Raw genomic sequence first — 14,858 nt, forward strand, 5'->3', positions numbered from 1 at the left:
CTATCGAGACCATTAACGATTCAAGGTGTAATGTTAGATACAAGTTATCTCAGGTGAAGCATAGATGTTCGATGAAATGATTGTGAGAAAAAAATAGGGTTAGAAATGCAGAGTTGACAAATACTACTAAGGTGAACTAAGTATCATTGTGAAAGTCACCAACAAAGCTGGAATTATTTTGTATAAATGACATAATAATTTATTCATTTAATCCTTGTGGTTAAAGATTTTCTAACATATGATCAAATATAATGAAATCTCAAACAGCGCATTCACCTCTCAGTCTATTTCGCAACTCGAAAGGCATCATGACAGGGTTAAGTAGCTGCTCCAAATATACTACCATATCATGATGTCTTTCGAGTTGCGTGCATGCAGAATTGTCTTCTAAAGCTATAATTCAATACAATTCAACTGTACAATTTTCAAAACATGTAAAAAAATCAAATTCGTTCACGATATATCAGTCTCATAATCAACGTGAACTTATTAAAAAGAATACGATCTCACAGGATGCCGAAAACCATAGGTCGGATCAATACAATTCCCAGAAAACTAGTACCAGCAGTCTCTCGGATTGAGCCTGGCGATTTCACTATGTCGATACTCACAACCAATTCCCTGATTTAAAGAAAAACCAAACAATAAGATAAAAAATTAGAATAGGATCCTCTTTCACTTCTATTCTGATGGACTGAATATCTTTCATAAGGAGTACTAAAAGTTTTGATTAAGAAGAAAGAAAGAAAGAAAATTAGATGTTTTGGTTCAAAACTAACATTGGATATCCAGATCATTGACATGCAGTTCCAGAAACAAAAAAAATCAACAAAAAACACACAATGAGAGCTGAAAATGAGAAAGTGCGAAAGAGGAAAAGCTTATTTCCGGATAGCCCAAAAGAGAAAACAAATACCTTCTTGCAAGTGAGGGGAGATGCTAAGAAATAAACGCAATCGGTGTTGCGTTCTAGCAATTCTTCCTCCATTTTTTCTTTGTAAATAAAAAACTGAAAGACAAAGCACTGCTTGGGTTTACAATTTTACATGGCGGAAAATTGAAGAACAAAAACCAAACGAGAGTGCAGTGAGCGAAAGAGACTGAGAGGTTAATACGCTGTTTGGGATTTCATTATATTTGATCATCTGTTGGAAAATCTTTAATCACAAGGATCAAACGAATAAATTATTATATGCCATTTATACAAAATAATTTCAGCTTTGTTGGTGACTTTCAACAATGATACTTAGTTCATCTTAGTAGTATTTTTCAACTATGTATTTCTAACCCCATTTTTTTCTCACAAGCATTTCATTGAACATCTATGCTTCACTTGAGATGACATGTATCTAACACTACACCTTGAATTGTTGATTGTCCTGATAGTCCCTTGGTCGGGTATTCTCTCAATGGACCCTTATTCGAGTCAACACCTCAACATAATTCAAAGTTAGATTAGAATTTCTCGTGCATCTCCGACTGAAAAGTTACGCTGGAAATGAGAAGAGAGAAACGAAAAAGGAAATTTAAGATCAAAAAGGAATTTGACGATTAAAATTAAATTGAGAACTATGTTGTAAGTTTTAAAAGTTGGGGACCTAAATGCAAGCGTTTGAAAAGTTATTGACCATATTGCAAACGTACTAACGACAGTGTAACGACGGGGATCATATTGCAAACAGACTAAATGTTGGAGGACTGTATTGTAAGTTTTAAAAGTTGGGGGACCTAAATAAAACTTTAGAAAAGTTCAGTGACCATTACTATACTTTACCCATATAGATATAAGGTAAATTTTTTTTTAGTTTTACACATATTTAAAACCTTTAAGTGAGTTAAAATAGATGATTAAGCTTAACAATAAGACATAAGAAGATATTTTGATGAAAAAAATGAGTTAATTTCGGTCATCTATTTTTATTTATCTAATTATCTTAAATTTGTGTAAATTTTTTTAAAACTAAAAAGTTTTACATTGTGTAACTGGATATATATATATATATATATATATATATATAATAATTAATGGAATTAATATATATAGATTTGAATATACATGCATTAAAGAGTTCATTTGAAATTAAACTTAGAATTTAAATTTCTAATCTCTATTAATTTATTTAAATATAGATATATGCATTTGGTTTCCTTGGTGTCATAAGAAAGTCATGACCGTAAGTTTGATTCAGTCAATTATAGACAACTTGATTATGTTTAATAACAATAATAACAATCCTGTAAAGATTTTCATTTCATTTTGTATTATACCTATTCTACAAATTTGATAGGTTAATCATTATTAATTTGTTCATATTAAAAAAAAAAGTAAAAGAGTCACTTATGCTTATGTAGTAGACGTAATTTATCATTTTCATCCTTATTATTTTTTTTATTAATTTAACCCTTGAAGTTGTTCAATTGCATCATTCTATATCATACCCCTCACTTAAAATTGAGGCGTTTAAGTTAGAGATGATGGGTTATGTTTTAGGGTTATCAATTTAGGATTTTAAGTTAGGAGTAGGGTATAGAATGATGTAATTAAACAACTTTAATAGTTAAATTGATGCGAAAATACGATAGGAACGAAAAATGATAAATTGAATCTACTACAAGACAAAAGTGACCCTTAAACCTAAAAAAATTAATAAGATAGTCAGATCGGATAATATTATTAAACTTTCTCTTTAAATCTAAAAAATAACATTTCAATAATTTATATAAAAGGAATCAACAAAAAACAAATAATGTTTACTAAAATTTAATATTCTCTTGTTTACTAAAATTTGAACTAACTTCTCATTTTTCATGAAGCAATACATCAGTGATACTTGATAATGTTTGTTTCTCAGTTTTTTTTTCTTAAATCATATAAATTGGTATTTTTTTCCAAATAATGAAAACATTCAATATACGTGCAATTCAAAATAATAATAATAAAATACACAAACGATCTTTTAGTCATTAAGCTTTCAAAAGTTATAAAATAGATACTACACTTTGGGTGAATTAAAAATTTCATCACTCAAACTTACTCACTCCTATTTTGCTTATTAAAGTTTAAATTTTTTTAATTTAATTACTAACCTTTCGAATTACTAATTTGTTATTTCATCGTTAAGATGGTATCATGATATAACATATGACACCAAATCGATATCATTTCAAAAAAACAAAATATATATCAAAACGACGTCGTTTTAAATTTATATAAAATCTTATCTTCTCTCTTTTTTTCTTCATTTTCTTTCTTTTTTTTTTTTCTTCTTGAGGACTGTTGTCAATAAGACTCAACATAGTATATTTTTGGTCTAAAGCAAAACTGAGGAGCGTTGGTTAGGTATTTGTCCTACTTTCATAGTAAGATATGAAGTACATGAGATGTATTATGTGGCCTGGCAGTGGGTGAGTTGGGTAGATTTGACATCTGTCTTGTCTTTGTCTTTCTATTGGTGGGCTGATGCAGACACAGTATAATAACAATTAATGGTTAATTTTGCTGGTTTTAGTTACTACTTTCATAGTTTGTATTTCTGAGACTCGGGCAATTCAAGTTAAATTAAGGTATAATGATAAAATTAGATAGTATACGTTTATTTAAATAATTTTTTTATTCTTATTCTTTATAGTATTTTACTTTTATCATTTTATTTTTTTGGTCAAAATAATTCATGTTACATGAAAATCGTTAATTAGTTAACAATCAATATATATTACTAACGTGATATTTATTATATTATTATTTTAAATAATATGACATATGTCATACCATCATTTTAGATAATATGATATATTACATTTCATCATTAAGCTTGTGTGAGAATGTCAGTAATATGCATTAAGAATTAGTCAACTAGCTCTTTTCATCCGATATGAATTATTTTGATTAAAAATTAAAACGTTAAAAGCTAAAATGCTCTAAACAAAATAGGAACCAAAGTAACTATTTAGGTAAATATTGGGGGGTTAATTTTATCATTATGTCGAGTAAGTCATAATGCAAATTATTATTATTTTTTAGATAATCTATAGTGATTACAATATAATAGTTGTTCAGAATCTTTCTTACTATTAATAATGCACATACATCCACAAACGCAACTGCTTGAATTCATGACCTCTAAAGATCAATATTAATTCTTGAAAAATTACATGTTCTTTATTTTGTCAAGAGAAACGGAGATCCCAAGGTCTAGTAATGAAGCCGGGTCAAAAGGAGAAGCTAGCTGTTGCCATTGCTTGATTCTTGCTTGAGCTCCACTTCTTCCTAACAATATCATTATTGATAGTCAAATTAAAAAAATAATCATACCCAAAGAGAAAAGAAGCCTAAGTTTTCTCCTTGAAATGATCATTGCTTATAACAATTTTGATGTCAACTCAACTCGTAATCTATCTCGAAATTTGTTTAAATTAGACGATGCAAGCTTTATATAAGAAGTTGATGTTACAGATTCTCCCGCAGTTTATTAATTTCCCTCGTAAATGAAAACGACACTAGCAATGTGCTTCGTCTTGCTCTTCCACAAGGAATTATTCTGCAAATTAAGCATAGTGCAGTGATCGTCTTCATTATACAGCTTCCAACAGAAATTAACTATCTTTATATCATTCCCAAGAGTCGTCATTGTGAATTAACTACAGGAGTTGCATACCCAGAATTGAGGATTTTTTAGAACATTACATTGTACTTTTTGCAGATGATAAATATTAGAGAGTTGTTGAGTTGCATTTGCAGGCAGCAATATGTCCCTTGACATGAACCTCTCAATTTTCTCCTCTGCTACCACATAAAGAAGAGATACTTGAATTCATCAATTAATTCATTAGTTTGAGTGCAGATTCGATGAGTCTTGCTATAGTTCCCAGTCCATGCAATGCATGCACGTAGAAGAATCATTTCAAATTCCTTGTTCCCATTCATTTTCTTTCTCTAGTTTAACCCTCAATCCATTGAGTGATCTTTCATGGTAAAAGGGAGTGTTATTCTCCCTCGAGTTCTTAGGTTCGAACAAATTACATTTGTAGAATATACGTGCATATTATTAATGATTAAAAAAATTATGAATAAATATATTAAAACACTGATTCAAGGCATAAACTATGAGATTAATTAATGGCTGATTTTGAGGAGAGAGAAATGAAGTGTATGCCTTTGGCCTTTCATGAACACCAGTAATAATAATAATAATAATAATAAGTAACAAAATTTCACTAATCCAATTATGTAAAATCTAATTCTGCCTTGCGGACTTTCATTTAAATTAATAAAATTACAAAAGACTCTCCCTTTCGTTCTTCTTTTCTATGAGTTGAAAAAAAGAATTAAACAGAAATTTTCTCTTCTTTTCTTGTTGGGTTCTGGCAGAGACCCTTCTCTTCTGTACAGTTGGGGGTGAGTTTCTCCATTTTCTGCATTCTTTGTTTCACAATCATCCAATCTAATAAGCCTGCTCTGATCACACTACGTCTAAAACTGAGTTCGTTGGCTATGATTTTCTGATTAATCTGAGTGGTAAACCATTCTGGGGAAGAGCAAAGGGACCATATTGAATCCCAGTATTTGTACCCACCATAGACCACCTGCAAAATCCCATTTTCATGTCAGAAAACATGGTCATTTTTTTACCAGAAACTAAAAAAGGAAAAGATTTCAACAAAATTAAAGTTACCTGTACTTTGTGGTCAGATGATGGAGAAAGACCAAGATTTCCAGCTTGGCCAACTCATTCCCCGGACATGAATGGGTTCCATTGCCAAACGGCATAAATGTATTGGGTTTTGGAACAACCTGTTCAATCATTGACAACAATGTATGCTTTAGTTGATTGACAACAACTATAATACATTTGCATGTACGGCTACCAAGGGTAAGTAGACCTTTAAAAGGAAAACAAAAAACAAAGTTTACCTCAAATCTTGAGGGATCAAACTTTTCAGGATCCGGGAAGATTTCTGGGCTGTGATGAATGTTTCTAAAAAGTGGTAAAACTTTCCATCCTTTTGGTATAAGATACCCTGAAGAAAACAAGTCAGGCTATTAGCACCAAAATGAATGAAATAAAACTACACTAACAACTAGTAGCTGCTGCATGTAACTCACCTTCATATTCAACATCCTCCACTGCTTCTCTGAAGGTAAAAGATAAAATTGAAGCAACCCTAAGTGTCTCCTGAATCACCCTCGAAGTAATCGGCATCGCCTTCGTATCGGCCCAGCTCAGGCTTTGCTCCTCGCCGCATTTCTCTTTCTCTCGTATTATAGCCTCTTGTTCATCCTGTATACACATATACAACCAAGTCAATCACTGTATACAATGGATATACTGTAGGAGCAATCATGTATTATTATCACAATCTTACCGTGACAGCTTTAAGAACGCTTGGGTTTTCACCGAGGTACTTAATTATCCATGTGAGTACGCTGGCGGTGGTGTCACGAGCGGCGAAGATTACACCGATGATGTTGTCGGCGATTTGTTCATCAGTGAGGCCTTGTTTATCACCCATGAAAGACCCCAACAAGTCATTGTAGTCATGTTTCGTTTGCCTTCTGGTTGATATGATTTTGGCCAGGATCTGAGCGAGCTCTTTCCTGGCTTTCATCGATTTGTGGAAGAGTGTACCGGGGACGTTAATCGGCATCGAGTTATACCCTTTCTCTAGAATGTAGTAGCATCTCTTGAGATCTTCTCTGTATAGAACTTCATCCTCTCCGAATATCGACAGCAAAGCAACATTGAACGTGTACTGCAAAATTCGATATCCATATATCGATAAACAGGGGAAAACGAAACAGAGGAGACGACTATGTATTATTTTTTTAGAAATACTTACTGTTTTCATTTCTTGGAAAGTGGTGATCAACCTCCCTTCCAAAGACTGGAGAGAGCCTTTGGCGACGGATTCGATGTTGGAGATGATGGTTTTGATGGCTTCCGGCATGAAGGCACGGAGGACAAGCTTCCTCAATTGGGCATGATACTGCCCTTGGCTGAAGAAAATGGCTTGTTTGCCTAACATCCTCTCTTTGCTGGCGGGGAACGTCGGCTTAAAGAGATGAGCTTTGGTCACCAGCACAAATTTAGCCGCTTCGGGGCTGGAAATCATCACGCAGGGACACCCGAGTATATGGGTCTTGAAAATGGACCCAAACCTATAAAAAATCGAAACATTCACTACATTACAGAATGAACGCAGAAGAGAATATGTTAAAAATGAAGTCGCCGGAAGAGAAAGAGTAAGCCACCTCTTCTGCTTGGAAGCAAAGAAGACATTTGGGTTCTGGGAATAGAGCTGGAAGGTTTGGCCGATGTACGGCCAACCCATGGTGCCCGGCGGGAGGGGCAAATTGTGGTGGTCGTTGGATTTAAAGAATTTAAGTAAACAATAGAAGAGGAAGACGAAGAGAAGGGAAACGAATAAGGGAAGCACGAATTGGAATGCCATGGTTTTTTTTTTTTTTTTTTGAATGGTGAAAAAAGTAGCTGAGTGGTGAGGAAAAGAAGTGAAGCAACGTGGGGTATATATAGGCAGGTGGGGGAAAGGGGTAACCGGTCGGGTCGGGCCGGGCCGGGTCGGGTCAAGGACAGGAAGGAGATGGGAAGGGGCTTTGGTTGTCTTCTCCCCCACACGCGGAATCTCACTCCAGCTCATTGTAGTTAACGGTTAGTGATATTTACCCCACACAGAACCGGCACAAGCCAAGAGTCATGCCAAAAAGAGCGCGTGAGACTTTGACCACATCAAATAAAAAAAGGGGATTTTAAAATAAAATGGGATCTAAAACATGAAAACGTCCCTTGAGCAAGACAAAAGGAGAGTTTAAACTAAGCTGTGTTTTTAATGATAGAAGACCCCATTGCAATAAACAGGCAAAGAGAGGGAGTGTTTAGTTTAATGTAATAAAGCATTTTGGTGGTGTTTTGGTCAAGCATGCGTGGGACAGTCGTGTATTATGCTAGCGGTTCGCCGATGGGCCTTGCATTTATTATTTTTCTTTCAATAAAAATCTCGTTGAATACTCGAATCACACTCTATTTGAATGATCAAATTTGGTCAGTTGTAAGTTTACAATATTGCCTCCTCAAATCAATCTCATTTTTCTTTCGTGTTGGCTGGCCTTCTCTATCATAAATTTACGCTCTTTTTTTAGGTTTAATGCCACAATAACCCTATTAATCTTTCATTTTTAAAAAAATCCATTTCATTAGTGTAGATAGGGGATAAAGAGATTAAGTTATATAAGTCTTTGAATTATAATATATATATCTACCATAAAAATTTTATTTTTATTTTTATACTTTTAGAAATATTAACATTTAGATCAAATTAATTGTCTATTTGACTTTAACATTTTAGATTGAACTTAAATATTCGTTATGTTTCTATTAATTTTAAATGAACAAATTGATCCTTTTAAATAAAGAGTAATATAGTTATTATACACTTCGAAAGTAGAAAAATAAGATCAAACTATGACGATGTTAACTTTTTTTTGTTGGTGCATGACGTACATTTAATTGTAGGATAAATTTTTTTAAAAAAATTATATACTTTTTATTTTATTTTTTTGAAAATTTTAATTATTTTTAAAAATAAATCTAGCACTTAAAGGAATGGTTATTATTCCTAGAGGTCTCAAGTTTAAGTACACTGCAGGGTATTTGAGCGTTCACCGTCAAATAGTTGAGTCTTTAGAACATATACTACCACTTATAATCACCCAATATTAATAAAAAAATTAGATTGTTTGGATAAAATATCTATTTGGTACCCCACATATTCTCGTGTTTATGTTTTGGTCATCAACTATTTTAGTCTCAAACCTAATAAATTCTATCAATTTGATCCTAATTTGAAATAATTAAATAAATCATCATTATTTAAATCTTATCAATTTGATCCTCCTTTTAATTTGAAATATTTTAATAAATTTAATCTTTCAATAACATAATAACATGTATCATCATATTATTAGAGAAAAAAAATGAAAATGTATAACAATGAAAATAATTATAATTATAATAGCAGTGTTGCAGTGGGTTCTCCTTACGATTTCGGGGTGTTTAGAATAATAGTCTTGGGGTTTTCGAATTAAAGATTATAGTTTAGACTTTTTTTTTATTTTGTAATTCAATCATTGTTCAACTTTAATTTTAATTAGTAATCAAAAGATTATGAATAAATATTTATTATACAATTTTATGTTATTAAAAAATTATAAGAAATATGAAATAGCTGTCCTAAGCGGCCTAGATGTAGAGCAATGAATGGTCACATTTGTCTTATACCACTAATGACATGTTAATCGAATGAAATAAAAGACTAATTGATATAAATTCCAGTGAGATCAGTGCTGTATTTTTACACATTTTCTCACATTTTTTAATATATTTTTTCTCAGAATTCTCTTAGCTGAATACATACAATGATAACCAGCATACATACAACGACTTGTACCAAGATACGTGGCACTAAACCTAGAAAGAGTTGAGTTGTCAAAGTCAATTACCAAAATGTAAGGGATTTGACTATTTTATGCTTAATTATATTGAGATCAAGTTACTTACCTTTTCTTCGTTTTATAATATTAGATATTATCCTTAATAATTACGTATTTGTTTATATACAGTGATTTTCCAAATCGCTGACTTTCTGTGTTGAAGCCATCTGTTCGAATACTCAATAAAATAAGTAAAATATACGAAGGGACTTATTTTTAATGGCTGACCTTTTCCATTATAAAAAAACTAGGGTTATTTTCAAAACACATGCCTTGTCCATAGGAAACTTGCCATCTTGAAACCATAGTCGTAGAGCTAATCCTATCCCAAATAATTATATATTATATGTATGTGTGTATATATATGATTTTGACCCTATATGCCTATATGATATCGGCTAAAAAGATTAAGGATTTTGAGTTGATTGTAGAAAATCATAACAAGAGATTATATTAATTATCATTATATCACAAGTTGATTAGGTTAAGATTTTGTTATAAAGCTATATAATTTATAATAAGAATAAAAGAGAAACCAAAGAAAGATAAAGAGATAATATTATTTTTTTCAATTACCACTATTTATAGGGTTAAAATTCTAGTCATAAAGGGAGTGTAACAAAAAGGTGAAATATGAAGGATCTAGTTAAAATCTTCTTAGATATAGATCTGTCAAGTTTTTACTTAATGTATATATTATATAATGAAATCTATATTTTCATCCTTTTGTAAATCAAAAGTGAAGAAAAATCTTAGTGAGATATATATTGTTCTATCACTTTTTATGTACCATTCTTTAAGTTGTGCAATGCATGTTGTATTATGTTCATAAAAGATTATTTGAGGTCCTTTTCTGGAGCATAAGCCAGACTTTTATGTATATGATGAATTACATATCTCAACCACAGTCATTCACTACTAGCCTTATAGTTAGCTAAAATTTTTAGCATGGTTTTGAAGAAGTGACAGTTTTTTGTTTGTTCCATAGAGCGCCTAGGGATTGCACTACCACCATATATGAAAATCTATCTAATTTGAAAATTATGGGGAGCAAATAAGTACCACACGTATGCAAAACCAACTAAATTTGTTTTGAACAAATTAGTAAAAAAAATCTCATGTCTTTCGTAGCTTGAAAATATATATGTTTGACCACATTCAAATGCCTTCGGATTAGACATGAGCTAAATTTGGCTAATAAATTTACAAGAAATGATATTCAAATCGTGTATGACTAGTAAGATATATTAATGCATCAATGACACTTGAATATGATAATTTTATACCAAGAAGATCATCTATTTTTAAGAGGTTAGAAATGATCTTTATTCACATCAAGTGACCTAATAATTATTTTCAACATATGTATATTATGCATGTGAAACCCCAATAAAGATGCTCAAATATTGGTACCCAACTCGTCCACCAAATTTCAAATGTTGTCTAATAATAAATGACTTTATCCTCGATTGGTTTTCATCTATATTCAGCATGATTGATAATACCATAACTTGTCATGATTGATAATACCATAACTTATCATTTTAATGAATCAATCTCTTGATAGAGAATTAGATGAATAAGCGAAACATGCCAAACTTTTCAAGCTAAGTTGAATAGGTAGTAGATATAGTTACCAATATCAAATTAAAATCCTTGTTGAACGTCACCAATTAAGAATAAAATTGAGCGGGGTCGTGCTAATAGTGTGTTATAAAATTATAAAATTTGCAATAAGAACAAGAGAGAAATTAATTAAATAAAAATAAATAACAATTTGAGAGAGATGGTATTGCTTTCCAATTATTATGAGCTTTACAAAGTCACTGTTTATAGTACTAGAATTGTAGTCATGAAAGGATAATTAATTAATTATTCGGAGGTGAAAGATTAAGGATATAAGAGTTGAAATATGAAAATATATCCATTTTTAATAAAATTTATAACAAATATATATATATATACATGCTAATGAAATTATATTATATATTTATCTATTTTTTTTACAAATTCTAAATCTAATCCTAATTTTAATCCTACGTAGAGGGAATGGGAAAAGAAGGGAGACTTTAGGGGAGGAAAAGAGAGTACTTCTAATAGATCTAGAACTCATAAACTAAGGGAATATGAGAGAACAAATATGAGTAGCTTGACCAACCGATCAAAAATACTTACTCATATTTTACAATTTTTAATAAAATAAAGTTTTTTTTAATAATCTAGGGTGATTACAATATATTATTTGTTTAGAATTTTTTTAACCATTGGCAACGCACAAACATCTACAGATACAACTTTTAAACTTAAGATTTCTAAGAATAACATTTTTTTAATCATTGAAACCATATGGCGGTGATTTTAAAAAAAATCAACGTAGGTGTGTGGTGGTCCTGCAACACATATAATAAGCAGCGGTGAAAAGGCATATGAAATCCACCTTTGTACACTTTAGATCTCTACACTATTTCACTTTCCTTGTAATATCCACTTTTAAGTCATCCCCCCTTGTCGCCTTTTCTTCAGTGGTAACTGTCAAGTGGCAAGTGGGAAAGCACACTGTATATTATTACCATTATATTTTGTTTAATATATCCATCCAATGAACAAGTGGTTCCTTTATTTAATTCGTTTTGTTTTGCCCTTAACATGTACAATCTGTTTTCTTTATCTTGCATGGTGTAAGCAACAGAGTAATGTGAATTGAATTACACTAGCAAAACAACACATCTCTATTATATCATTCCTTATAACTTTTTTCGTTGAAATCGAGTTTGAGTAAAAAATATTGAATTATTTGAGATGATAAATACTATTTTATAACTCGAGTTTTATTTAAAAAAATTAAACCGAATCGAGTTTAAAAATTTAAGTCAATTTAAATTGTTGTTTAAATTTAATTGTATAATATTATAGTATTATTTGATTTCAATTAAAATGGTTTTCTATAGCAATATATATATATATATATGTGATATACATATATCATGCAAAGTTGAGGGATTCGACTTAAACTTGAAAATCAATCCACTAATTACTAAAAATTACGGGTTATTCAATTTTATTTCTAACTCAACTCAATTTTTTTTTTGAATTGACACAAACTTAATTTTTACCGTCAAGACAAATAAAAAAATTAATTTATCGAATCAAATTTTGTTAACGCTCACTTATAAGGGCAAAACTTTCGAGATAATGTTCTCGAATTTTTTATTTAACGATATAGCGTACTCCCAAGATTAATTGCTCAAATAATGTGAAATCCACATTGTTGGCCGTAGGTCGCCATGCCTTCCGGGCGACCTTCCAGGCATCCGAGGCCATCTGACCGAGGCCATCCGACCGAGGCCATCCGAAAGTATCCGAGAGCATCCGAGGCCATCCGACCGAGGCCATCCGAACGAGCTATGCGAGGACATCCGAGAGCAATCGAGCGAGCTATACGAAGGAATCCGAGAGCAACCGAGCGAAGATACTTCTACTATGACAGACAATAGCATCGAGGATGGATGGCAGTAGCTGGACATACACCTAGGTTTTTTTATGGGAACAGTAATATACACCTAGGTTTTCTTAGGTTTGAATCATATCGTATAGATGATGAAGCAATAATTGGATTCTTTCCACTATTCCCATAACATGTTTCGCTGGCAGATTTGCAGAGACGGCATTTTTGGGGATTAGATTAATAACAAAGGTACATTCTAACCCTACTTGTCTGCCATAAAATCTCTCTTTCATCTCCCTAATTTTAACAACATTTTACAACCAAATAAAGCAAAGAATTTAAACAACACATTCCAAGATAGTTCTGTTGTGCAGCGATATAATTTAATACTAATTTAATACGGGTTTTAATCTAAAATATTATTATGTTTAACTTAAAAAATTTATAAATTTATAACATTTCTTATTGTAATCGAAAAGTTATATTGTGGGGATTTGAAACTTGTAATCGAAAAAGTTATACAAATTTATAATATTATCTGCAATCGAAAATATTATGAAGAAGATTATATTTTCGGTTTCAACTTAAAACTTTACTCTATCTAACCTAAAAAAGTTAGATTATTGATAAAAATTCTAGTTAGATTTATGACGTTTTTTAACGTTATATAAACAAGGTGTAATTTAAAATTTTCGACCAATGCATGATTCTGACAACTGTCACCACATTCATGCAGGAAAAAAAATCCACTCTATTAAAACCTGTGGATGCAATATTTACCTTTATGCATTAATGGAAAGAATCTGCATGCATGCATGGTTCCATTATGTATCTGTGAGTAGAAAAGGTCAAAAAAGGCTACGACTAACGTGAGCTGCAAATTGTATTTGCTTTATAGATCTGATTTTGTCTGTCGTAAACAGAACTTAGTTTTTCCTTCTCTGGATAACGATTTATTCATGCATCATTACCAAATTTAGGAGTTAGTATTCGCTCGAGTTGAGTTAAAAGATTTTGAGTTAGTCGAGTTGATGAGTCTTATTTTATAATTTAAATTTTATTTGAATTTTTTATAGTCGAGTTGTTTTAGTATCTGTTTAAATTTAATTGCAAATATATATAATATTATGATATTATTTAATTCAAATTAAAACGATTTTCTATAATCATAGACGATATACATTATATATATATATATTTGTACAACAAAAGTTTAGGTTAGGGGTGGCTCCTCTATTCCAGGGTCAGGGCATACCTAAGATCCCATTGAGATTTACACAATAATTTACATATTGCACACAAAGAGTGACGGTGGTAGAATTTGAAATTGGTCTTACAAGCTCAAATTCCTAAATCTCGAACACTTATACCAACACTTGTTGGCACATATAATATATATATATATATATATATCTTCATATTTTTTATGTGTGATAAACATATATCATGCAGAGTTGAGACACTCAACTTGAACTTGAAAATTAATCTATTAATCATTAAAAAAATTCAAGTTGTCCGAGTTTTATTTTATAACTTAACTCGAATTTAAAAGTTTTTCAAGTCGAATCGCGTTTATGCAATTACAAGTTGAGTTGTTTTAACTATGAATCGAGTCAAAACATCTATTTTTCGATTTGAATCGAAATTTACTCACCTCTAACTAAATTTGATCAAAACTTTGATACCATCTAATCATTAGAATAATAAGACAATTGATTACATTAAACATACAACTGACGAAATGAACATCTGTACAATGCTAATAATTTCAATAGATTTGAAACATTGAATATGATCTAAATTCAGTCAAGTTCAAAGTTTGAATGATAAGTCTCCTTGGAATATTTATGGTCAAACGAACCACTTGGATTCCTCCCATTAGATTGCCGATATCATGAAATATAAGAC

The 14,858-nt window shown here is 31.2% G+C and overlaps 1 protein-coding gene across 1 annotated transcript; it reads right to left on the reverse strand.

Annotated features, from left to right (window-relative positions):
* Positions 1-5,408: 5,408 nt before the first annotated feature.
* On the reverse strand, positions 5,409-7,490 carry LOC120164253 (abscisic acid 8'-hydroxylase 1-like). Its single transcript, XM_039174009.1, has 7 exons — positions 7,250-7,490; positions 6,838-7,156; positions 6,364-6,750; positions 6,104-6,278; positions 5,912-6,018; positions 5,673-5,791; positions 5,409-5,583 (listed from the first exon to the last, which is right to left on the reverse strand). The coding sequence occupies exons 1-7, from the start codon at positions 7,447-7,449 to the stop codon at positions 5,490-5,492; spliced, it is 1,401 nt and encodes a 466-aa protein (XP_039029940.1). The 5' UTR covers positions 7,450-7,490; the 3' UTR covers positions 5,409-5,489.
* Between the last annotated feature and the right edge of the window lie 7,368 nt (positions 7,491-14,858).

This window comes from Hibiscus syriacus, unplaced genomic scaffold, assembly GCF_006381635.1.
Source record: "Hibiscus syriacus cultivar Baekdansim isolate YM2019G1 unplaced genomic scaffold, ASM638163v2 tig00111506_pilon, whole genome shotgun sequence".
Lineage (NCBI taxonomy): Eukaryota > Viridiplantae > Streptophyta > Magnoliopsida > Malvales > Malvaceae > Hibiscus > Hibiscus syriacus.